At 46.6% G+C, this 22,920-nt stretch overlaps 1 protein-coding gene across 1 annotated transcript in view; it reads right to left on the reverse strand.

The window, feature by feature from the left end:
* Positions 1-534: 534 nt before the first annotated feature.
* Positions 535-22,920, reverse strand: part of LOC138779388 (epidermal retinol dehydrogenase 2-like) — a gene marked incomplete at its 3' end in the record, with an annotated part of 33,064 nt that continues 10,678 nt past the window's right edge. The window contains exons 5-6 of the mRNA XM_069956598.1: positions 3,183-3,327; positions 535-658 (exon numbers count right to left, since the gene is read on the reverse strand). Of these exons, the coding sequence (XP_069812699.1) occupies positions 535-658; positions 3,183-3,327 (269 nt within the window). The remainder of the gene's footprint in view (positions 659-3,182; positions 3,328-22,920) is intronic.

Consider the following 22,920-nt stretch of genomic DNA (forward strand, 5'->3'; position numbering starts at 1 on the left):
TCTTTCACCCATCTGGCCTGCCCTTGAACCCACCCTAATACTGGTAGGATAACACACTACGGAATTCTCGCGGATAAACTCCGTGGAATTCCGTCGGCTGTCCGCACGCACGGCCGCGCGCCTTTCCCCGGCTCCATAGACATCATTCTATGGCCCGGCGTATTCGCTATAGCGGAATACGCCAGCCCATAGAATGGTGTCTATGGAGCCGGCGGAAAGGCGCGCGGCCGTGAGCGCGGACATACTGCGGAATTCCGCGGAGTTTTCCGCGAGAATTCGGTAGTGTGAACCCACCCTTACTGTATCTCCTTCTCTGCCTCTCAGATCTTGCTGCTTTCTGATGTTTTTTATTTGGTGTGTGTGGAAGAGGGTAGTCTTATACAGCGAGTATATCCCAAACTCTATTTTTAACTGGAAAAGTTGGGGATCGTCTTATACACTGCAAAATACAGTAAACCATTTTAAATGTTATATATTATTTCTGTTATCTTTTTCTCCTGTTATCTTGAGTATGATTATAAATCCTGGACTCACTTTTTTAACCAACATAATGTAGAGACTGCGAGGCATCACCAAGTACACTTGTTCCTTTAGGATGGCATCACAAATCTTCTTGCTCGCGTAATCTGGGTCTAAAATTGGCATAAACCTTGGCCATCTGGAAGGACAGAAGAAGATAGAGATGAGAATTCTCCATGCATAAAGATATTTTTCTCCTAGTTTACACAATACATAGAAAGTCTATAGCTTACATTAACAATGGACAAAATAAGCAAATACAGAGTTTGGTGCATTAAAAAACAAAATGGCCTCATATACAGAACTGGCACAGACTTGAGCTGGGTGTACTGCCCATAGCAACCAGGCTGATCACCTGCTGTGAAAATATAAAACCTGAAGTCTCACTGTTTAGTTATTATGCTCGCTTTAATGTCAAGTATTTTTCAATACTCAAATGCTTAAACAAGTAACAAACCCCATTAAAGTCAATGCGAGATTAGAACTTTTTTTCAGGACCTCCTACTCAGCAGAGGGGAGGGTGTCTGGTCTACCAGAAAGTGATAGAAACACCACAGAAATGGAAGGGGAACAGCAGGGGGAGCACGCATGGATGCATCTAAGGCTGCTGTATTAGCTGTACTAGCTGTATACTGTACCACTATCAGTCTGAGTAGACCCTCTAATACTGGTATACTATACTCATGTCAGATTATTATTTTTCTTCTGTGTCACACAGGGATATCACTAGTCCTAAAAAGCGCTTTTGGGTAGTTGTGGATCAATGCTAGTACTCCTACTACGTGCTCCAATAACACAAACTGTAGCACTATATAAAACTGATGTATATACTAGCTATATACCAGCACAGTGTACCACTATCTGTATACCATATAATACTGGTATATTATATGTAATATAGTTTTTCTTTTTTCATGTTACAGTGTGTCACCTATCTATTAAAACTATGGCTTACAACCCAACACTACCTCTGTCCCTGCTCCAGCAGCTCTCCCTGTCAACTAAGAAAGGCAAGTGAATTGAGCATCAGGTGACCTGGGTCTACATACACCCAGGTCACCTGATGCAGCCGCCAAGCTAATTCTAGCCACCAAACATGTCAGAGTATCGAATTCCCTGATACTCAAGCAAACAGGTATACTTGACCAAGTATATGCGCTCATCTCTATTCATTATAGTTGTTGCCATTTGGGGGGTGAAACCAGACATTGTAAGTTGGGGTGTTTATCTATATATATATATATATATATATATTATATATTATATTTTTATTTTTTTCATTGTGTTTTCACTTTTTGTATTTTTTTATTCTATTGTAGACACTTCCTAAAAAAAGAACATTTTACACACTAGAAATTTATTAAAACACCTGAATCGGATAGTGTGGTTTTTTTTTTTTAAACAAATGGTTAACTGCAGAGAACCTATTTCCTATAGTTATAGAGTAGCGCTGGATATTGTTTTGACAAGTGCACAAGAAAGCTGACATGGCTGTAATTCCGTGACGCCCAGATAACAATGGCACAGTTGAGCTGGTCTTTCATGTTTTTTTTTCATGCTGCTTATGTATGTATGCTAATAGGAAGTTGGTGTGGCATTCCATCATGAGGCAGATCTAGAAGAGGCAGAGTGTTCAGTATTCACTATAAGTATAAAGGGTGTAACCCGACTTGTAAAGATTTTCCAGTTTATGAAATTAAAATTGTTCATAGTGCAATGGAAACTTCTGCCAAATTCTACTGTACTGTGCATTCTTTGCTTGGGATTTGTAAGGTGTTACTGTCATTTACAGAATCATTTGACAAGTGAAAATTTTGATCGGTTGGGGGGTCGTAGTGCTGTTTAATATGGTGAGTGACGTGCAAAGCAACATTCTTCACTCCCTGGTGGAGATGGATTATAAGTCATAAGTCTGTGGAGCTCATCTCCTGCACCACTCTGGCTAACAGGTGGGGTCTCAGCACCAAGAGGCCCAACACGATAGAGGTTTTTCTTTAAAAATGTACAAATTTGGCTATAATCATATTTACCAATAGAAAAGGTTATAGCTCACACAGTAACAAAAGAAAGAAGAAAATGGCAGAGCTACTCCCCCCCCCATTTAACTCCCTGCAAATGCACCACTGCAACTTGTCCTACAGCTATTCAAAAGTAAAATCACAAACTATGTGAGGGGTTAAGAGCTCTCCTTCACTTACTGTAGAGGAACTTTTACTGTTTACTTTGACGCAGCTAAGAACCGGTCTTGGTCATGTGACAAATACACAATTGCCTGGCTGCTTTAAAGGGCGCTCTGCCATGGAACAAACTGTGGTGCACCTGCATGATCATCCTATGACCAAAACAGGTTTTCACCCTTTAGATGTATGATTCTCATTTTATTCCCTAGAAAGTGATAGCACAGGAGATTATATATATATAATATATATATATATATATAATATATATATATATATATATATATATATATATATATATATACATACACACACAACACCACATTTCTGCCTCAGCCTTTTGAAATTGGCAAGACTATTATAATTTATTATGTAGCTCTCATCCAAGAGGAAGATAACTTGCTCTATGGTGCCACCTACTGAAAGTAGCCCACATTTCAAAAGCTAATGTTAGAATATTGCTGTACTTATTTCTAGAATACGTACTTGGTTGAACATCCATCGAACATTCCAGTGTTTATAAAATATGGACAAACTATGGTGGTCTTAACTCCGGTCTTGTTCAGAGCAAACATTTCAAGACCAACAGATTCTGCAAATCCAATGGCTGCAAACTTACTAGCACAATAATCTGGAAGAAAAAAAATATATTGATTTAACACCAAAATTATTTAAAGTAAGAGATAAAAGATTTGGGCACAGAAAGAAAAACTCCAAAAACTGATCCCTTTGGTGCTCTATAAGCTGACTACACCATCAGTAATCATAAAGACTTCAAAAATAAAATAAATGATTCATTAAAGTAACCAATATAATTAGCTGAGATGAGACAAAGAGGAGAAAGAGGAAAACAAAGAGGCCGAAGAGAAAGAAGAGGCCGAAGAGAAAGAAGAGGCCGAAGAGGCCGAAGAGGCCGAAGAGGCCGAAGAGGCCGAAGAGGCCGAAGAGGCCGAAGAGGCCGAAGAGAAAGAAGAGGCCGAAGAGAACGAAGAGGCCGAAGAGAAAGAAGAGGCCGAAGAGAAAGAAGAGGCCGAAGAGAAAGAAGAGGCCGAAGAGAAAGAAGAGGCCGAAGAGAAAGAAGAGGCCGAAGAGAAAGAAGAGGCCGAAGAGAAAGAAGAGGCCGAAGAGAAAGAAGAGGCCGAAGAGAAAGAAGAGGCCAAAGAGAAAGAAGAGGCCAAAGAGAAAGAAGAGGCCGAAGAGGCCGAAGAGGCCGAAGAGAAAGAAGAGGCCGAAGAGAAAGAAGAGGCCGAAGAGAAAGAAGAGGCCGAAGAGAAAGAAGAGGCCGAAGAGAAAGAAGAGGCCAAAGAGAAAGAAGAGGCCGAAGAGAAAGAAGAGGCCGAAGAGAAAGAAGAGGCCAAAGAGAAAGAAGAGGCCGAAGAGGCCGAAGAGGCCGAAGAGAAAGAAGAGGCCGAAGAGAAAGAAGAGGCCGAAGAGAAAGAAGAGGCCGAAGAGAAAGAAGAGGCCAAAGAGAAAGAAGAGGCCGAAGAGAAAGAAGAGGCCGAAGAGAAAGAAGAGGCCAAAGAGAAGAAGATGGCCGAATAGGCCGAAGAGGCCGAAGAGGCCGAAGAGAAAGAAGAGGCCGAAGAGAAAGAAGAGGCCGAAGAGAAAGAAGAGGCCCAAAGAGAAAGAAGAGGCCAAGGAGAAAGAAGAGGCCAAAGAGAAGAAGAGGCCAAAGAGGAAAGAAGAGGCCAAAGAGAAAGAAGAGGCCGAAGAGAAAGAAGAGGCCGAAGAGGCCGAAGAGAAAGAAAGAGGCCGAAGAGAAAGAATGAGGCCGAAGAGAAAGAAGAGGCCAAAGAGAAAGAAGAAGGCCAAAGAGAAAGAAGAGGCCAAGAGAAAGAAGAGGCCGAAGAGAAAGAAGAGGCCGAAGAGAAAGAAGAGGCCGAAGAGAAAGAAGAGGCCGAAGAGAAAGAAGAGGCCGAAGAGAAGAAGAGGCCGAAGAGAAAGAAGAGGCCGAAGAGAAAGAAGAGGCCGAAGAGAAGAAGAGGCCGAGAGGAAAGAAGAGGCCGAAGAGAAAGAGAAGAGGCCAAAGAGAAAGAAGAGGCCGAAGAGAAAGAAGAGGCCGAAGAGAAAGAAGAGGCCAAAGAGAAAGAATAGGCCGAAGAGGCCGAAGAGGCCGAAGAGAAAGAAGAGGCCGAGAGAAAGAAGAGGCCGAAGAGAAAGAAGAGGCCAAGAGAAAGAAGAGGCCAAAGAGAAGAAGAGGCCAAAGAGAAAGAAGAGGCCAAAGAGAAAGAGAGAGGCCGAAGAGAAAGAAGGAGGCCGAAGAGGCCGAAGAGAAAGAAGAGGCCGAAGAGAAAGAAGAGGCCGAAGAGAAAGAAGAGAAAGAAGAGGCCGAAGAGAAAGAAGAGGCCGAAGAGAAAGAAGAGGCCCGAAGAGAAAGAAGAGGCCGAAGAGAAAGAAGAGGCCGAAGAGGCCGAAGAGAAAGAAGAGGCCGAAGAGAAAGAAGAGGCCGAAGAGAAAGAAGAAGGCCGAAGAGAAAGAAGAGGCCAAAGAGAAAGAAGAGAAAGAAGAGGCCAAAGAGGCCGAAGAGAAAGAAGAGGCCAAAGAGGCCGAAGAGAAAGAAGAGGCCAAAGAGGCCGAAGAGAAAGAAGAGGCCGAAGAGGCCGAAGAGGCCAAAGAGAAAGAAGAGGCCGAAGAGAAAGAAGAGGCCGAAGAGAAAGAAGAGGCCGAAGAGAAAGAAGAGGCCGAAGAGGCCGAAGAGGCCGAAGAGGCCGAAGAGAAAGAAGAGGCCGGAAGAGAAAAGAAGGAGGCTGAAGAGGGCCGAAGAGAAAGAAGAGGCCGAAGAGAAAATAAGAGGCACGAAGAGAAAGAAGAGGCCAAAGAGAAAGAAGAGGCCAAAGAGAAAGAAGAGGCCAAAGAGAAAGAAGAGGCCAAAGAGAAAGAAGAGGCCAAAGAGGCCGAAGAGAAAGAAGAGGCCAAAGAGGCCGAAGAGAAAGAAGAGGCCAAAGAGAAAGAAGAGGCCGAAGAGAAAGAAGAGGCCGAAGAGAAAGAAGAGGCCGAAGAGAAAGAAGAGGCTGAAGAGGCCGAAGAGAAAGAAGAGGCCGAAGAGAAATAAGAGGCCGAAGAGAAAGAAGAGGCCAAAGAGGACGAAGAGAAAGAAGAGGCCAAAGAGGCCGAAGAGAAAGAAGAGGCCAAAGAGAAAGAAGAGGCCAAAGAGAAAGAAGAGGCCGAAGAGAAAGAAGAGGCCAAAGAGAAAGAAGAGGCCGAAGAGAAAGAAGAGGCCAAAGAGAAAGAAGAGGCCAAAGAGAAAGAAGAGGCCAAAGAGAAAGAAGAGGCCAAAGAGAAAGAAGAGGCCAAAGAGAAAGAAGAGGCCAAAGAGAAAGAAGAGGCCAAAGAGAAAGAAGAGGCCAAAGAGAAAGAAGAGGCCAAAGAGAAAGAAGAGGCCGAAGAGAAAGAAGAGGCCGAAAAGGCCGAAGAGAAAGAAGAGGCCGAAGAGAAAGAAGAGGCCGAAGAGGCCGAAGAGAAAGAAGAGGCCGAAGAGGCCGAAGAGAAAGAAGAGGCCGAAGAGGCCGAAGAGAAAGAAGAGGCCGAAGAGAAAGAAGAGGCCGAAGAGGCCGAAGAGAAAGAAGAGAAAGAAGAGGCCGAAGAGAAAGAAGAGGCCGAAGAGAAAGAAGAGGCCGAAGAGAAAGAAGAGGCCGAAGAGAAAGAAGAGGCCGAAGAGAAAGAAGAGGCCGAAGAGAAAGAAGAGGCCGAAGAGAAATAAGAGGCCGAAGAGAAAGAAGAGGCCGAAGAGAAAGAAGAGGCCGAAGAGAAAGAAGAGGCCAAAGAGAAAGAAGAGGCCAAAGAGAAAGAAGAGGCCGAAGAGGCCGAAGAGAAAGAAGAGGCCGAAGAGGCCGAAGAGAAAGAAGAGGCCGAAGAGAAAGAAGAGGCCGAAGAGAAATAAGAGGCCGAAGAGAAATAAGAGGCCGAAGAGAAAGAAGAGAAAGAAGAGGCCGAAGAGAAAGAAGAGGCCGAAGAGAAAGAAGAGGCCGAGAGAAGAAGAGGCCGAAGAGAAAGAGAAGGCCGAAGAGAAAGAAAGAGGCCGAAGAGAAAGAAGAGGCCGAAGAGAAAGAAGAGCCAAAGAGGCCAAAGAGAAAGAAGAGGGCCGAAGAGAAAGAAGAGGCCAAAGAGAAAGAAGAGGCCAAAGAGGCCGAAGAGAAAGAAGAGGCCAAAGAGGCCGAAGAGAAAGAAGAGGCCAAAGAGGCCGAAGAGAAAGAAGAGGCCAAAGAGGCCGAAGAGAAAGAAGAGGCCGAAGAGGCCGAAGAGGCCAAAGAGAAAGAAGAGGCCGAAGAGAAAGAAGAGGCCGAAGAGGCCGAAGAGGCCGAAGAGAAAGAAGAGGCCGAAGAGAAAGAAGAGGCCGAAGAGAAAGAAGAGGCCGAAGAGAAAGAAGAGGCCAAAGAGGCCGAAGAGAAAGAAGAGGCCAAAGAGGCCGAAGAGAAAGAAGAGGCCAAAGAGAAAGAAGAGGCCGAAGAGAAAGAAGAGGCCAAAGAGAAAGAAGAGGCCGAAGAGGCCGAAGAGAAAGAAGAGGCCGAAGAGAAAGAAGAGGCCAAAGAGAAAGAAGAGGCCGAAGAGAAAGAAGAGGCCGAAGAGAAAGAAGAGGCCAAAGAGAAAGAAGAGGCCGAAGAGGCCGAAGAGAAAGAAGAGGCCGAAGAGAAAGAAGAGGCCAAAGAGAAAGAAGAGGCCAAAGAGAAAGAAGAGGCCAAAGAGAAAGAAGAGGCCAAAGAGAAAGAAGAGGCCAAAGAGAAAGAAGAGGCCAAAGAGAAAGAAGAGGCCAAAGAGAAAGAAGAGGCCAAAGAGAAAGAAGAGGCCAAAGAGAAAGAAGAGGCCAAAGAGAAAGAAGAGGCCAAAGAGAAAGAAGAGGCCAAAGAGAAAGAAGAGGCCGAAGAGAAAGAAGAGGCCGAAGAGGCCGAAGAGAAAGAAGAGGCCGAAGAGGCCAAAGAGAAAGAAGAGGCCGAAGAGAAAGAAGAGGCCGAAGAGAAAGAAGAGGCTGAAGAGGCCGAAGAGAAAGAAGAGGCCGAAGAGAAAGAAGAGGCCAAAGAGAAAGAAGAGGCCAAAGAGGACGAAGAGAAAGAAGAGGCCAAAGAGAAAGAAGAGGCCGAAGAGAAAGAAGAGGCCAAAGAGAAAGAAGAGGCCGAAGAGGCCGAAGAGAAAGAAGAGGCCGAAGAGGCCGAAGAGAAAGAAGAGGCCGAAGAGAAAGAAGAGGCCGAAGAGGCCGAAGAGAAAGAAGAGGCCGAAGAGAAAGAAGAGGCCAAAGAGAAAGAAGAGGCCAAAGAGAAAGAAGAGGCCAAAGAGAAAGAAGAGGCCAAAGAGAAAGAAGAGGCCAAAGAGAAAGAAGAGGCCAAAGAGAAAGAAGAGGCAAAAGAGAAAGAAGAGGCCAAAGAGAAAGAAGAGGCCGAAGAGGCCGAAGAGAAAGAAGAGGCCGAAGAGAAAGAAGAGGCCGAAGAGAAAGAAGAGGCCGAAGAGTCCGAAGAGGCCGAAGAGTCCGAAGAGAAAGAAGAGTCCAAAGAGAAAGAAGAGGCCGAAGAGAAAGAAGAGGCCAAAGAGAAAGAAGAGGCCAAAGAGAAAGAAGAGGCCGAAGAGAAAGAAGAGGCCGAAGAGAAAGAAGAGGACGAAGAGAAAGAAGAGGCCAAAGAGGCCGAAGAGGCCGAAGAGGCCGAAGAGAAAGAAGAGGCCGAAGAGAAAGAAGAGGCCAAAGAGAAAGAAGAGGCAGAAGAGAAAGAAGAGGCCAAAGAGAAAGAAGAGGCCGAAGAGAAAGAAGAGGCCAAAGAGAAAGAAGAGGCCAAAGAGAAAGAAGAGGCCAAAGAGAAAGAAGAGGCCGAAGAGGCCAAAGAGAAAGAAGAGGCCGAAGAGAAAGAAGAGGCCGAAGAGAAAGAAGAGGCCGAAGAGGCCAAAGAGGCCAAAGAGGCCAAAGAGGCCAAAGAGGCCGAAGAGGCCAAAGAGGCCGAAGAGGCCAAAGAGGCCGAAGAGGCCAAAGAGGCCGAAGAGGCCGAAGAGGCCGAAGAGGCCGAAGAGGCCGAAGAGAAAGAAGAGGCCGAAGAGAAAGAAGAGGCCGAAGAGGCCGAAGAGGCCAAAGAGGCCGAAGAGGCCAAAGAGGCCAAAGAGGCCGAAGAGGCCGAAGAGGCCGAAGAGAAAGAAGAGGCCGAAGAGAAAGAAGAGGCCGAAGAGGCCGAAGAGGCCAAAGAGGCCGAAGAGGCCGAAGAGGCCGAAGAGGCCAAAGAGGCCGAAGAGGCCAAAGAGGCCGAAGAGGCCGAAGAGGCCGAAGAGGCCGAAGAGAAAGAAGAGGCCGAAGAGAAAGAAGAGGCCGAAGAGGCCGAAGAGGCCGAAGAGGCCGAAGAGAAAGAAGAGGCCGAAGAGAAAGAAGAGGCCGAAGAGAAAGAAGAGGCCAAAGAGAAAGAAGAGGCCAAAGAGAAAGAAGAGGCCAAAGAGAAAGAAGAGGCCAAAGAGAAAGAAGAGGCCAAAGAGAAAGAAGAGGCCAAAGAGAAAGAAGAGGCCAAAGAGAAAGAAGAGGCCAAAGAGAAAGAAGAGGCCAAAGAGAAAGAAGAGGCCAAAGAGAAAGAAGAGGCCAAAGAGAAAGAAGAGGCCAAAGAGAAAGAAGAGGCCAAAGAGAAAGAAGAGGCCAAAGAGAAAGAAGAGGCCAAAGAGAAAGAAGAGGCCAAAGAGAAAGAAGAGGCCAAAGAGACCGAAGAGGCCGAAGAGGCCAAAGAGGCCGAAGAGGCCAAAAAGGCCGAAGAGGCCGAAGAGGCCGAAGAGGCAGAAGAGGCCGAAGAGGCCGAAGAGGCAGAAGAGGCCGAAGAGGCAGAAGAGGCCGAAGAGGCAGAAGAGGCCGAAGAGAAAGAAGAGGCCGAAGAGAAAGAAGAGGCCGAAGAGAAAGAAGAGGCCGAAGAGAAAGAAGAGGCCGAAGAGAAAGAAGAGGCCGAAGAGAAAGAAGAGGCCGAAGAGAAAGAAGAGGCCGAAGAGAAAGAAGAGGCCAAAGAGAAAGAAGAGGCCGAAGAGAAAGAAGAGGCCAAAGAGAAAGAAGAGGCCGAAGAGAAAGAAGAGGCCGAAGAGGCCGAAGAGGCCGAAGAGGCCGAAGAGAAAGAAGAGGCCAAAGAGAAAGAAGAGGCCAAAGAGAAAGAAGAGGCCAAAGAGAAAGAAGAGGCCAAAGAGAAAGAAGAGGCCGAAGAGGCCAAAGAGAAAGAAGAGGCCGAAGAGGCCGAAGAGAAAGAAGAGGCCGAAGAGAAAGAAGAGGCCGAAGAGAAAGAAGAGGCCGAAGAGAAAGAAGAGGCCGAAGAGAAAGAAGAGGCCGAAGAGGAAGAAGAGGCCGAAGAGAAAGAAGAGGCCGAAAGGGAAAGAAGAGGCGGAAGAGGCCGAAGAGAAAGAAGAGGCCGAAGAGAAAGAAGAGGCTGAAGAGGCCGAAGAGAAATAAGAGGCCAAAGAGAAAGAAGAGGCCAAAGAGAAAGAAGAGGCCGAAGAGAAATAAGAGGCCAAAGAGAAAGAAGAGGCCAAAGAGAAAGAAGAGGCCAAAGAGAAAGAAGAGGCCAAAGAGAAAGAAGAGGCCAAAGAGAAAGAAGAGGCCGAAGAGAAAGAAGAGGCCGAAGAGGCCGAAGAGAAAGAAGAGGCCGAAGAGAAAGAAGAGGCCGAAGAGGCCGAAGAGAAAGAAGAGGCCGAAGAGAAACAAGAGGCCGAAGAGGCCGAAGAGAAAGAACAGGCCAAAGAGAAAGAAGAGGCCGAAGAGGCCGAAGAGAAAGAAGAGGCCGAAGAGAAAGAAGAGGCCGAAGAGAAAGAAGAGGCCGAAGAGAAAGAAGAGGCCGAAGAGGCCGAAGAGAAAGAAGAGGCCGAAGAGAAAGAAGAGGCCGAAGAGAAAGAAGAGGCCGAAGAGAAAGAAGAGGCCGAAGAGAAAGAAGAGGCCGAAGAGAAAGAAGAGGCCGAAGAGGCCGAAGAGAAAGAAGAGGCCGAAGAGAAAGAAGAGGCCGAAGAGAAAGAAGAGGCCGAAGAGAAAGAAGAGGCCAAAGAGAAAGAAGAGGCCGAAGAGGCCGAAGAGAAAGAAGAGGCCGAAGAGGCCGAAGAGAAAGAAGAGGCCAAAGAGAAAGAAGAGGCCGAAGAGGCTGAAGAGAAAGAAGAGGCCGAAGAGGCCAAAGAGAAAGAAGAGGCCGAAGAGAAAGAAGAGGCCGAAGAGAAAGAAGAGGCCGAAGAGAAAGAAGAGGCCAAAGAGAAAGAAGAGGCCGAAGAGGCCTAAGAGGCCGAAGAGAAAGAAGAGGCCGAAGAGGCCGAAGAGAAAGAAGAGGCCGAAGAGGCCGAAGAGAAAGAAGAGGCCGAAGAGAAAGAAGAGGCCGAAGAGAAAGAAGAGGCCAAAGAGAAAGAAGAGGCCGAAGAGGCCGAAGAGAAAGAAGAGGCCGAAGAGGCCGAAGAGAAAGAAGAGGCCGAAGAGAAAGAAGAGGCCGAAGAGAAAGAAGAGGCCGAAGAGGCCGAAGAGAAAGAAGAGGCCGAAGAGAAAGAAGAGGCCAAAGAGAAAGAAGAGGCCGAAGAGGCCGAAGAGAAAGAAGAGGCCAAAGAGAAAGAAGAGGCCGAAGAGGCCGAAGAGAAAGAAGAGGCCAAAGAGAAAGAAGAGGCCGAAGAGAAAGAAGAGGCCGAAGAGAAAGAAGAGGCCGAAGAGAAAGAAGAGGCCGAAGAGAAAGAAGAGGCCGAAGAGAAAGAAGAGGCCGAAGAGAAAGAAGAGGCCGAAGAGAAAGAAGAGGCGGAAGAGGCCGAAGAGAAAGAAGAGGCCGAAGAGAAAGAAGAGGCTGAAGAGGCCGAAGAGAAAGAAGAGGCCGAAGAGAAATAAGAGGCCGAAGAGAAAGAAGAGGCCAAAGAGAAAGAAGAGGCCGAAGAGAAAGAAGAGGCCGAAGAGAAAGAAGAGGCCGAAGAGAAAGAAGAGGCCAAAGAGAAAGAAGAGGCCGAAGAGGCCGAAGAGAAAGAAGAGGCCGAAGAGGCCGAAGAGAAAGAAGAGGCCGAAGAGAAAGAAGAGGCCAAAGAGAAAGAAGAGGCCGAAGAGGCTGAAGAGAAAGAAGAGGCCGAAGAGAAAGAAGAGAAAGAAGAGGCCGAAGAGAAAGAAGAGGCCGAAGAGAAAGAAGAGGCCAAAGAGAAAGAAGAGGCCGAAGAGAAAGAAGAGGCCGAAGAGAAAGAAGAGGCCAAAGAGAAAGAAGAGGCCGAAGAGGCCGAAGAGAAAGAAGAGGCCGAAGAGGCCGAAGAGAAAGAAGAGGCCGAAGAGGCCGAAGAGAAAGAAGAGGCCGAAGAGAAAGAAGAGGCCGAAGAGAAAGAAGAGGCCAAAGAGAAAGAAGAGGCCAAAGAGAAAGAAGAGGCCGAAGAGGCCGAAGAGGCCGAAGAGGCCGAAGAGGCCGAAGAGAAAGAAGAGGCCGAAGAGAAAGAAGAGGCCAAAGAGAAAGAAGAGGCCAAAGAGAAAGAAGAGGCCAAAGAGAAAGAAGAGGCCGAAGAGGCTGAAGAGAAAGAAGAGGCTGAAGAGGCCGAAGAGAAAGAAGAGGCCGAAGAGAAAGAAGAGGCCAAAGAGAAAGAAGAGGCCAAAGAGAAAGAAGAGGCCAAAGAGAAAGAAGAGGCCAAAGAGGCCGAAGAGAAAGAAGAGGCCAAAGAGGCCGAAGAGAAAGAAGAGGCCAAAGAGAAAGAAGAGGCCGAAGAGAAAGAAGAGGCCGAAGAGAAAGAAGAGGCCAAAGAGAAAGAAGAGGCCGAAGAGGCCGAAGAGAAAGAAGAGGCCGAAGAGAAAGAAGAGGCCGAAGAGGCCGAAGAGAAAGAAGAGGCCGAAGAGGCCGAAGAGAAAGAAGAGGCCGAAGAGAAAGAAGAGGCCGAAGAGGCCAAAGAGAAAGAAGAGGCCAAAGAGAAAGAAGAGGCCGAAGAGGCCAAAGAGAAAGAAGAGGCCGAAGAGAAAGAAGAGGCCAAAGAGAAAGAAGAGGCCAAAGAGAAAGAAGAGGCCAAAGAGAAAGAAGAGGCCGAAGAGAAAGAAGAGGCCAAAGAGAAAGAAGAGGCCAAAGAGAAAGAAGAGGCCGAAGAGAAAGAAGAGGCCGAAGAGAAAGAAGAGGCCGAAGAGAAAGAAGAGGCCGAAGAGAAAGAAGAGGCCGAAGAGTAAGAAGAGGCCGAAGAGAAAGAAGAGGCCGAAGAGAAAGAAGAGAAAGAAGAGGCCAAAGAGAAAGAAGAGGCCGAAGAGAAAGAAGAGAAAGAAGAGGCCGAAGAGAAAGAAGAGAAAGAAGAGGCCGAAGAGAAAGAAGAGGCCGAAGAGAAAGAAGAGAAAGAAGAGAAAGAAGAGGCCAAAGAGGCCGAAGAGAAAGAAGAGAAAGAAGAGGCCAAAGAGAAAGAAGAGAAAGAAGAGGCCAAAGAGAAAGAAGAGAAAGAAGAGGCCAAAGAGAAAGAAGAGAAAGAAGAGGCCAAAGAGAAAGAAGAGGCCAAAGAGAAAGAAGAGAAAGAAGAGGACAAAGAGAAAGAAGAGAAAGAAGAGGCCAAAGAGAAAGAAGAGAAAGAAGAGGCCGAAGAGAAAGAAGAGGCCGAAGAGAAAGAAGAGGCCAAAGAGAAAGAAGAGGCCGAAGAGGCCGAAGAGAAAGAAGAGGCCAAAGAGAAAGAAGAGGCCAAAAAGAAAGAAGAGGCCAAAGAGAAAGAAGAGGCCGAAGAGGCCAAAGAGAAAGAAGAGGCCGAAGAGAAAGAAGAGGCCAAAGAGAAAGAAGAGGCCAAAGAGAAGAAGAAGGCCAAAGAGAAGAAGAGGCCAAAGAGAAAGAAGAGGCCAAAGAGAAAGAAGAGGCCGAAGAGAAAGAAGAGGCCGAAGAGAAAGAAGAGGCCGAAGAGAAAGAAGAGGCCGAAGAGAAAGAAGAGGCCGAAGAGTAAGAAGAGGCCGAAGAGTAAGAAGAGGCCAAAGAGAAAGAAGAGTAAGAAGAGGCCAAAGAGAAAGAAGAGGCCGAAGAGGCCGAAGAGAAAGAAGAGGCCAAAGAGAAAGAAGAGGCCGAAGAGGCCGAAGAGAAAGAAGAGGCCAAAGAGAAAGAAGAGGCCAAAAAGAAAGAAGAGGCCAAAGAGAAAGAAGAGGCCAAAGAGAAAGAAGAGGCCGAAGAGGCCAAAGAGAAAGAAGAGGCCGAAGAGAAAGAAGAGGCCGAAGAGAAAGAAGAGGCCGAAGAGAAAGAAGAGAAAGAAGAGGCCGAAGAGAAAGAAGAGGCCGAAGAGAAAGAAGAGGCCGAAGAGAAAGAAGAGGCCGAAGAGAAAGAAGAGGCCGAAGAGAAAGAAGAGGCCGAAGAGAAAGAAGAGGCCGAAGAGAAAGAAGAGACCGAAGAGAAAGAAGAGGCCAAAGAGAAAGAAGAGGCCGAAGAGAAAGAAGAGGCCGAAGAGAAAGAAGAGGCCGAAGAGAAAGAAGAGGCCGAAGAGAAAGAAGAGGCCGAAGAGAAAGAAGAGGCCGAAGAGAAAGAAGAGGCCGAAGAGAAAGAAGAGGCCGAAGAGAAAGAAGAGGCCGAAGAGAAAGAAGAGGCCAAAGAGAAAGAAGAGGCCAAAGAGAAAGAAGAGGCCGAAGAGGCTGAAGAGGCTGAAGAGGCCGAAGAGAAAGAAGAGGCCGAAGAGAAATAAGAGGCCGAAGAGAAAGAAGAGGCCAAAGAGAAAGAAGAGGCCAAAGAGAAAGAAGAGGCCAAAGAGAAAGAAGAGGCCAAAGAGAAAGAAGAGGCCAAAGAGGCCGAAGAGAAAGAAGAGGCCAAAGAGGCCGAAGAGAAAGAAGAGGCCGAAGAGAAAGAAGAGGCCGAAGAGAAAGAAGAGGCCAAAGAGAAAGAAGAGGCCAAAGAGGCCGAAGAGAAAGAAGAGGCCAAAGAGGCCGAAGAGAAAGAAGAGGCCAAAGAGAAAGAAGAGGCCAAAGAGGCCGAAGAGGCCGAAGAGAAAGAAGAGGCCGAAGAGAAAGAAGAGGCCGAAGAGAAAGAAGAGGCCGAAGAGAAAGAAGAGGCCGAAGAGAAAGAAGAGAAAGAAGAGGCCGAAGAGAAAGAAGAGGCCAAAGAGAAAGAAGAGGCCGAAGAGGCTGAAGAGGCCGAAGAGGCCGAAGAGGCCGAAGAGGCCGAAGAGGCCGAAGAGAAAGAAGAGGCCGAAGAGAAAGAAGAGGCCAAAGAGAAAGAAGAGGCCAAAGAGAAAGAAGAGGCCAAAGAGAAAGAAGAGGCCAAAGAGAAAGAAGAGGCCGAAGAGGCCGAAGAGGCCAAAGAGAAAGAAGAGGCTGAAGAGGCAGAAGAGGCCAAAGAGAAAGAAGAGGCCAAAGAGGCCGAAGAGAAAGAAGAGGCCAAAGAGGCCGAAGAGAAAGAAGAGGCCAAAGAGGCCGAAGAGGCCAAAGAGAAAGAAGAGGCCAAAGAGAAAGAAGAGGCCAAAGAGAAAGAAGAGGCCAAAGAGAAAGAAGAGGCCAAAGAGAAAGAAGAGGCTGAAGAGGCCGAAGAGGCCAAAGAGAAAGAAGAGGCCGAAGAGGCCGAAGAGAAAGAAGAGGCCGAAGAGAAAGAAGAGGCCGAAGAGGCCAAAGAGAAAGAAGAGGCCGAAGAGAAAGAAGAGGCCGAAGAGAAAGAAGAGGCCGAAGAGAAAGAAGAGGCCGAAGAGGCCAAAGAGAAAGAAGAGGCCGAAGAGGCCGAAGAGAAAGAAGAGGCCGAAGAGAAAGAAGAGGCCAAAGAGAAAGAAGAGGCCGAAGAGGCCGAAGAGGCCGAAGAGAAAGAAGAGGCCGAAGAGAAAGAAGAGGCCGAAGAGTAAGAAGAGGCCAAAGAGTAAGAAGAGGCCAAAGAGTAAGAAGAGGCCAAAGAGTAAGAAGAGAAAGAAGAGGCCAAAGAGAAAGAAGAGAAAGAAGAGGCCGAAGAGAAAGAAGAGGCCAAAGAGGCCGAAGAGGCCGAAGAGAAAGAAGAGGCCGAAGAGAAAGAAGAGGCCAAAGAGAAAGAAGAGGCCGAAGAGGCCGAAGAGGCCGAAGAGGCCGAAGAGAAAGAAGAGGCCGAAGAGAAAGAAGAGGCCGAAGAGAAAGAAGAGGCCGAAGAGGCCGAAGAGAAAGAAGAGGCCGAAGAGAAAGAAGAGGCCGAAGAGAAAGAAGAGGCCGAAGAGAAATAAGAGGCCGAAGAGAAATAAGAGGCCGAAGAGAAAGAAGAGGCCAAAGAGAAAGAAGAGGCCAAAGAGAAAGAGGCCAAAGAGGCCGAAGAGAAAGAAGAGGCCAAAGAGGCCAAAGAGAAAGAAGAGGCCAAAGAGAAAGAAGAGGCTGAAGAGGCCAAAGAGAAAGAAGAGGCCGAAGAGGCCGAAGAGAAAGAAGAGGCCGAAGAGAAAGAAGAGGCCGAAGAGAAAGAAGAGGCCAAAGAGAAAGAAGAGGCCAAAGAGAAAGAAGAGGCCAAAGAGAAAGAAGAGGCCAAAGAGGCCGAAGAGGCCAAAGAGGCCGAAGAGGCCGAAGAGGCCGAAGAGAAAGAAGAGGCCGAAGAGGCCAAAGAGGCCGAAGAGGCCGAAGAGAAAGAAGAGGCCGAAGAGAAAGAAGAGGCCAAAGAGAAAGAAGAGGCCGAAGAGGCCGAAGAGAAAGAAGAGGCCGAAGAGAAAGAAGAGGCCGAAGAGAAAGAAGAGGCCGAAGAGGCCGAAGAGAAAGAAGAGGCCGAAGAGAAAGAAGAGGCCGAAGAGAAAGAAGAGGCCGAAGAGAAAGAAGAGGCCGAAGAGAAATAAGAGGCCGAAGAGAAATAAGAGGCCGAAGAGAAAGAAGAGGCCAAAGAGAAAGAAGAGGCCAAAGAGAAAGAGGCCAAAGAGGCCGAAGAGAAAGAAGAGGCCAAAGAGGCCAAAGAGAAAGAAGAGGCCAAAGAGAAAGAAGAGGCCGAAGAGGCCTAAGAGAAAGAAGAGGCCGAAGAGGCCGAAGAGAAAGAAGAGGCCGAAGAGAAAGAAGAGGCCGAAGAGAAAGAAGAGGCCAAAGAGAAAGAAGAGGCCAAAGAGAAAGAAGAGGCCAAAGAGAAAGAAGAGGCCAAAGAGAAAGAAGAGGCCAAAGAGGCCGAAGAGGCCAAAGAGGCCGAAGAGGCCGAAGAGAAAGAAGAGGCCGAAGAGGCCGAAGAGAAAGAAGAGGCCGAAGAGAAAGAAGAGGCCAAAGAGAAAGAAGAGGCCGAAGAGAAAGAAGAGGCCGAAGAGAAAGAAGAGGCCAAAGAGAAAGAAGAGGCCAAAGAGAAAGAAGAGGCCAAAGAGAAAGAAGAGGCCAAAGAGGCCGAAGAGGCCAAAGAGGCCGAAGAGGCCGAAGAGGCCGAAGAGAAAGAAGAGGCCGAAGAGGCCGAAGAGAAAGAAGAGGCCGAAGAGAAAGAAGAGGCCGAAGAGAAATAAGAGGCCGAAGAGAAATAAGAGGCCGAAGAGGCCGAAGAGAAAGAAGAGGCCGAAGAGAAATAAGAGGCCGAAGAGAAAGAAGAGGCCAAAGAGAAAGAAGAGGCCAAAGAGAAAGAAGAGGCCAAAGAGAAAGAAGAGGCTGAAGAGGCCAAAGAGAAAGAAGAGGCCGAAGAGGCCGAAGAGAAAGAAGAGGCCGAAGAGAAAGAAGAGGCCGAAGAGTAAGAAGAGGCCAAAGAGTAAGAAGAGGCCAAAGAGTAAGAAGAGGCCAAAGAGAAAGAAGAGAAAGAAGAGGCCGAAGAGAAAGAAGAGGCCGAAGAGAAAGAAGAGGCCGAAGAGAAATAAGAGGCCGAAGAGAAAGAAGAGGCCAAAGAGAAAGAAGAGGCCAAAGAGAAAGAAGAGGCCAAAGAGAAAGAAGAGGCCAAAGAGAAAGAAGAGGCCAAAGAGAAAGAAGAGGCCAAAGAGAAAGAAGAGGCCGAAGAGGCCAAAGAGAAAGAAGAGGCCGAAGAGGCCGAAGAGAAAGAAGAGGCCGAAGAGAAAGAAGAGGCCGAAGAGTAAGAAGAGGCCAAAGAGTAAGAAGAGGCCAAAGAGTAAGAAGAGGCCAAAGAGAAAGAAGAGAAAGAAGAGGCCGAAGAGAAAGAAGAGGCCGAAGAGAAAGAAGAGGCCGAAGAGGCCGAAGAGAAAGAAGAGTCCAAAGAGAAAGAAGAGGCCGAAGAGGCCGAAGAGAAAGAAGAGGCCGAAGAGGCCGAAGAGAAAGAAGAGGCCGAAGAGAAAGAAGAGGCCGAAGAGAAATAAGAGGCCTTAGAGAAATAAGAGGCCGAAGAGAAAGAAGAGGCCAAAGAGGCCGAAGAGAAAGAAGAGGCCAAAGAGGCCGAAGAGAAAGAAGAGGCCGAAGAGAAAGAAGAGTCCGAAGAGAAAGAAGAGAAAGAAGAGGCCAAAGAGGCCGAAGAGAAAGAAGAGAAAGAAGAGGCCAAAGAGAAAGAAGAGAAAGAAGAGGCCAAAGAGAAAGAAGAGAAAGAAGAGGCCAAAGAGAAAGAAGAGAAAGAAGAGGCCAAAGAGAAAGAAGAGGCCAAAGAGAAAGAAGAGAAAGAAGAGGCCAAAGAGAAAGAAGAGGCCAAAGAGGCCGAAGAGAAAGAAGAGGCCGAAGAGAAAGAAGAGGCCGAAGAGGCCGAAGAGGCCGAAGAGAAAGAAGAGGCCGAAGAGAAAGAAGAGGCCGAAGAGGCCGAAGAGAAATAAGAGGCCGAAGAGGCCGAAGAGAAAGAAGAGGCCAAAGAGAAAGAAGAGGCCAAAGAGAAAGAAGAGAAAGAAGAGGCCAAAGAGAAAGAAGAGGCCAAAGAGAAAGAAGAGGCCGAAGAGAAAGAAGAGGCCAAAGAGAAAGAAGAGGCCAAAGAGAAAGAAGAGGCCGAAGAGGCCGAAGAGGCCGAAGAGAAAGAAGAGGCCGAAGAGAAAGAAGAGGCCGAAGAGAAAGAAGAGGCCAAAGAGAAAGAAGAGGCCAAAGAGAAAGAAGAGGCCAAAGAGAAAGAAGAGGCCGAAGAGGCCGAAGAGGCCGAAGAGGCCGAAGAGGCCGAAGAGAAAGAAGAGGCCGAAGAGAAAGAAGAGGCCGAAGAGAAAGAAGAGGCCGAAGAGGCCGAAGAGAAAGAAGAGGCCGAAGAGGCAGAAGAGAAAGAAGAGGCCGAAGAGAAAGAAGAGAAAGAAGAGGCCGAAGAGAAAGAAGAGGCCAAAGAGAAAGAAGAGAAAGAAGAGGCCGAAGAGAAAGAAGAGGCCAAAGAGAAAGAAGAGGCCAAAGAGGCCGAAGAGGCCAAAGAGAAAGAAGAGGCCGAAGAGAAAGAAGAGAAAGAAGAGGCCAAAGAGAAAGAAGAGGCCAAAGAGGCCAAAGAGAAAGAAGAGGCCAAAGAGGCCAAAGAGAAAGAAGAGGCCAAAGAGAAAGAAGAGGCCAAAGAGAAAGAAGAGGCCAAAGAGAAAGAAGAGAAAGAAGAGGCCAAAGAGAAAGAAGAGGCAGAGGAGAAAGAAGAGGCCAAAGAGAAAGAAGAGAAAGAAGAGGCCAAAGAGAAAGAAGAGGCAGAAGAGAAAGAAGAGGCCAAAGAGAAAGAAGAGAAAGAAGAGGCCAAAGAGAAAGAAGAGAAAGAAGAGGCCAAAGAGAAAGAAGAGAAATAAGAGGCCAAAGAGAAAGAAGAGAAATAAGAGGCCAAAGAGAAAGAAGAGAAAGAAGAGGCCAAAGAGAAAGAAGAGAAAGAAGAGGCCAAAGAGAAAGAAGAGAAAGAAGAGGCCAAAGAGAAAGAAGAGAAAGAAGAGGCCAAAGAGAAAGAAGAGAAAGAAGAGGCCAAAGAGAAAGAAGAGAAAGAAGAGGCCAAAGAGAAAGAAGAGAAAGAAGAGGCCGAAGAGGCCGAAGAGAAAGAAGAGGCCGAAGAGAAAGAAGAGGCCGAAGAGGCCGAAGAGGCCGAAGAGGCCGAAGAGAAAGAAGAGGCCGAAGAGAAAGAAGAGGCCGAAGAGGCCAAAGAGAAAGAAGAGGCCGAAGAGAAAGAAGAGGCCGAAGAGAAAGAAGAGGCCGAAGAGGCCGAAGAGAAAGAAGAGGCCGAAGAGAAAGAAGAGGCCGAAGAGGCCAAAGAGAAAGAAGAGGCCGAAGAGAAAGAAGAGGCCGAAGAGAAAGAAGAGGCCGAAGAGAAAGAAGAGGCCGAAGAGAAAGAAGAGGCCGAAGAGAAAGAAGAGGCCGAAGAGAAAGAAGAGGCCGAAGAGAAAGAAGAGAAAGAAGAGAAATAAGAGGCCGAAGAGAAATAAGAGGCCGAAGAGGCCGAAGAGAAATAAGAGGCCGAAGAGGCCGAAGAGAAAAAAGAGGCCGAAGAGAAAAAAGAGGCCGAAGAGAAAAAAGAGGCCGAAGAGAAAGAAGAGGCCGAAGAGAAAGAAGAGGCCGAAGAGGCCGAAGAGAAAGAAGAGGCCGAAGAGGCCGAAGAGAAAGAAGAGGCCGAAGAGGCCGAAGAGAAAGAAGAGGCCGAAGAGGCCGAAGAGAAAGAAGAGGCCGAAGAGAAAGAAGAGGCCGAAGAGAAAGAAGAGGCCGAAGAGAAAGAAGAGGCCGAAGAGGCCGAGGAGGCCGAGGAGGCCGAGGAGGAGGAAGAGGTAGTGTGTGTGCGGCACTGGCCCCACTTGGCATCAGGGAGGTCCAAGCAGTTAGACCCTTTAGGAAAACGTTTCACAGTTCTACCATGGTTTTACTGTAAGAGTTGAAGCATAACCACTACAACAGTACTACAACGGAACTGCAACATGTTAACACAGCTTTAATGATTAGTAATTAAACACTTGTTAATTGAATAAGTAACATTTACCATGAATGTGGTAGGTAAATATTCATTACTGTTCAACAATCTACTGAAGACATTAAAGGGTTTGTTCTGGGCAAAAGCAAAATTGACTCGGGGCTGTTTAAAAATAATAAACATGCTATACTCACCTCCCCCAGTCCCCTGCAGCACCACAACGTTTATTACTTTTATACAACTCCCCGCTGGGAGTACATTTTGCTTTTGTTTGGACAACCCCTTTGGGCAGACCGCAAAGATGAATCTGGAATGATTATTTGGAGGATACAATTGTGTGCAATGGATTGTACAGCATATCTAATTGTAATCACCATTTCTCCTTATATGCATGTATGGATGGACCTTAAAAATTTACTAGTAAGGAAGAGTAAAATAATAGTTACAATTTGGCCATCTGCAATGTCAGGCCAAATTCACACCTGAGGGAAATGCTGTGGATGTCAGCTGTGGATTTGTGCAGGTAAAATCTGCAGTGGATTACACCAGCATTTTCTATGTAGAAACACAAACATGCTGTAGGTTTTCATCCTGCTGTGAATGTGTCATGGATTGTTACCAGGGATTTCATCCCTGTCCATGTCGCAGGGGTGGATTATAAACTTTGCCCTGCTTATGTGGATTATGTACTTTAGCCTTGACATTACTCTGTATGATAAGATACTAATTGAAACTATATCAAAGGTTGTTCCTTTTAATAATGTAAACCTCGAAGTAACATTATCTTCCCAGGATCATACAAAAACTAAGATTCCACCCACAAGAAATATTGATTTACATCACTTTTCAGTCTGTATGTAAGAGCAGGAGAAACAGACTTGTAACTATGAACAATACAACTTCACAACACTGACCTGGTTCACAGAGGCCACTCTGCATGCCCAATATCATGAGGAAGAGTATAAACCGATAAAGAAACAACTGAACCTCTAATATATTGTAACACAATTGAATTTTATTGTTAAAAATATGACATGGTATTAATTCATGATAATTGAAACACTAAGCAATGAACAAGGGCTGACTAGAATGTTAAAAACAGCGAACATACACCAGGGGGGCTGCTGCAGGTGGACACAAATAAATAAATAAATTAATAGTATAATAAATTTCATAAGTAAATACACAGTGGAAATATAGCACTTAGAGAAATTGATCATATGTCCTGCAGGACTCAAAGTGCTATATTTCCACTGTGTATTTACTTATTTATTATACTATTAATTAATTAATTAATTAATTTATTTGTGTCCACCTGCAGCAGCCCCCTCGTGTATGTTTGCTGTTTTTAACATTCTAGTCAGCCCTTGTTCATTGCTAAGTGTTTCAATTATCATGTATTAATACCATGTCATATTTTTAACAATAAAATTCAATTGTGTTACAATATATTAGAGGTTCAGTTGTTTCTTTATCGGTTTATAGTTGTAACTAGAACCCAAGTTTTTTCCTTATCTTTTATGGTGCGTTCACACCTACAGGATCTGCAGCTGATTTTCTGCAGCAGATTTCATTTAAATAACTGAACACAGCATCAAATCTGCTGCAGATCCTGTAGGTGTGAACGCACCCTTAATACCTCTTCCCCATATATTAGAAGAGGAGTACAGTTAATTTCTTATATGGTGGAGTTCTGTCTATCTTGTATATGTGTTATCATGAGGAAGAGGGTTCTGTGTTACAAATCTATGTCATGTAATAGTCGTATGTAACTGGAATGTTTTTAGGGCATGTTATGGCAATACCAGAAAAAACAAAAATTATAGTGACACATAACACAGCATGTTCGAATTCCACACTGGTTGCGGCCATTTTCACCTCCAGTTGGTGTCTTAAGTTCTGCCTCACTTCCGGGTTCTTCTCCAATGAATGGGAGAGAAAAGCTACTGGTGCACCTGCATCCTGGCAGCCTTTTCATTGGTTACATCGCATCACATGTGGGGAAAACAGGAGCGGCTCCAGACAGCTTTTTAACACACATTACAAAGTTTTGCAAGGCTACAGTGCTAACCACTGAGCCACAGTGCTGCCAAACAAACTTTGTAATGTGTAATAGTTAATGGGGGGGGACGACGACACTGGAGTAGGTACCTACATGAATGTGAATGTGACGTATACTTAAAGGGGCAAACATGTATGTAAAGGATTACAAATGTGTAGAGCGATGTAAAAAAAACAAAACAACCCCCCCCCCCCCCCCAAAAAAAAAAAAAAAAAAAAAACACAGCAAATTCCTTCACAATGGATCAAATGACTTCCTGGTTTTCTCTCTGAACTGTGACCCTGCTGTTGCACACACTTTTAAACAATTCCCCTTACTTGTAGACTCAGTGGAGACCAACTGCCAGTACTTTCTGGAAAGCACAGTGAAAGAAAGTATGCCTGGCCCACCTTAGTGGGTTGTAACGAAGGGCAACAGGTTATCAAAACAATGCAGTCACATGGGGGATTAGTAAGCCTATATATCTCAGTACAGTTTCAGAAATGCTTATACACTTGAAATATGTTTAAGCTCACAGAATTAATCAGTTTAGAACTAGTTTTCTGAATGATGCAACCCCTTTTTAAACACACCAAACATAGTTACTGTGGTCACCTAGTAGTCATAGTAGCCTCCTTCCTTACTAGGCACAGCAGTCCTCATCCTTACTTCCACAGTAGTCACA

Source organism: Dendropsophus ebraccatus, unplaced genomic scaffold (assembly GCF_027789765.1).
Source record: "Dendropsophus ebraccatus isolate aDenEbr1 unplaced genomic scaffold, aDenEbr1.pat pat_scaffold_750_ctg1, whole genome shotgun sequence".
Lineage (NCBI taxonomy): Eukaryota > Metazoa > Chordata > Amphibia > Anura > Hylidae > Dendropsophus > Dendropsophus ebraccatus.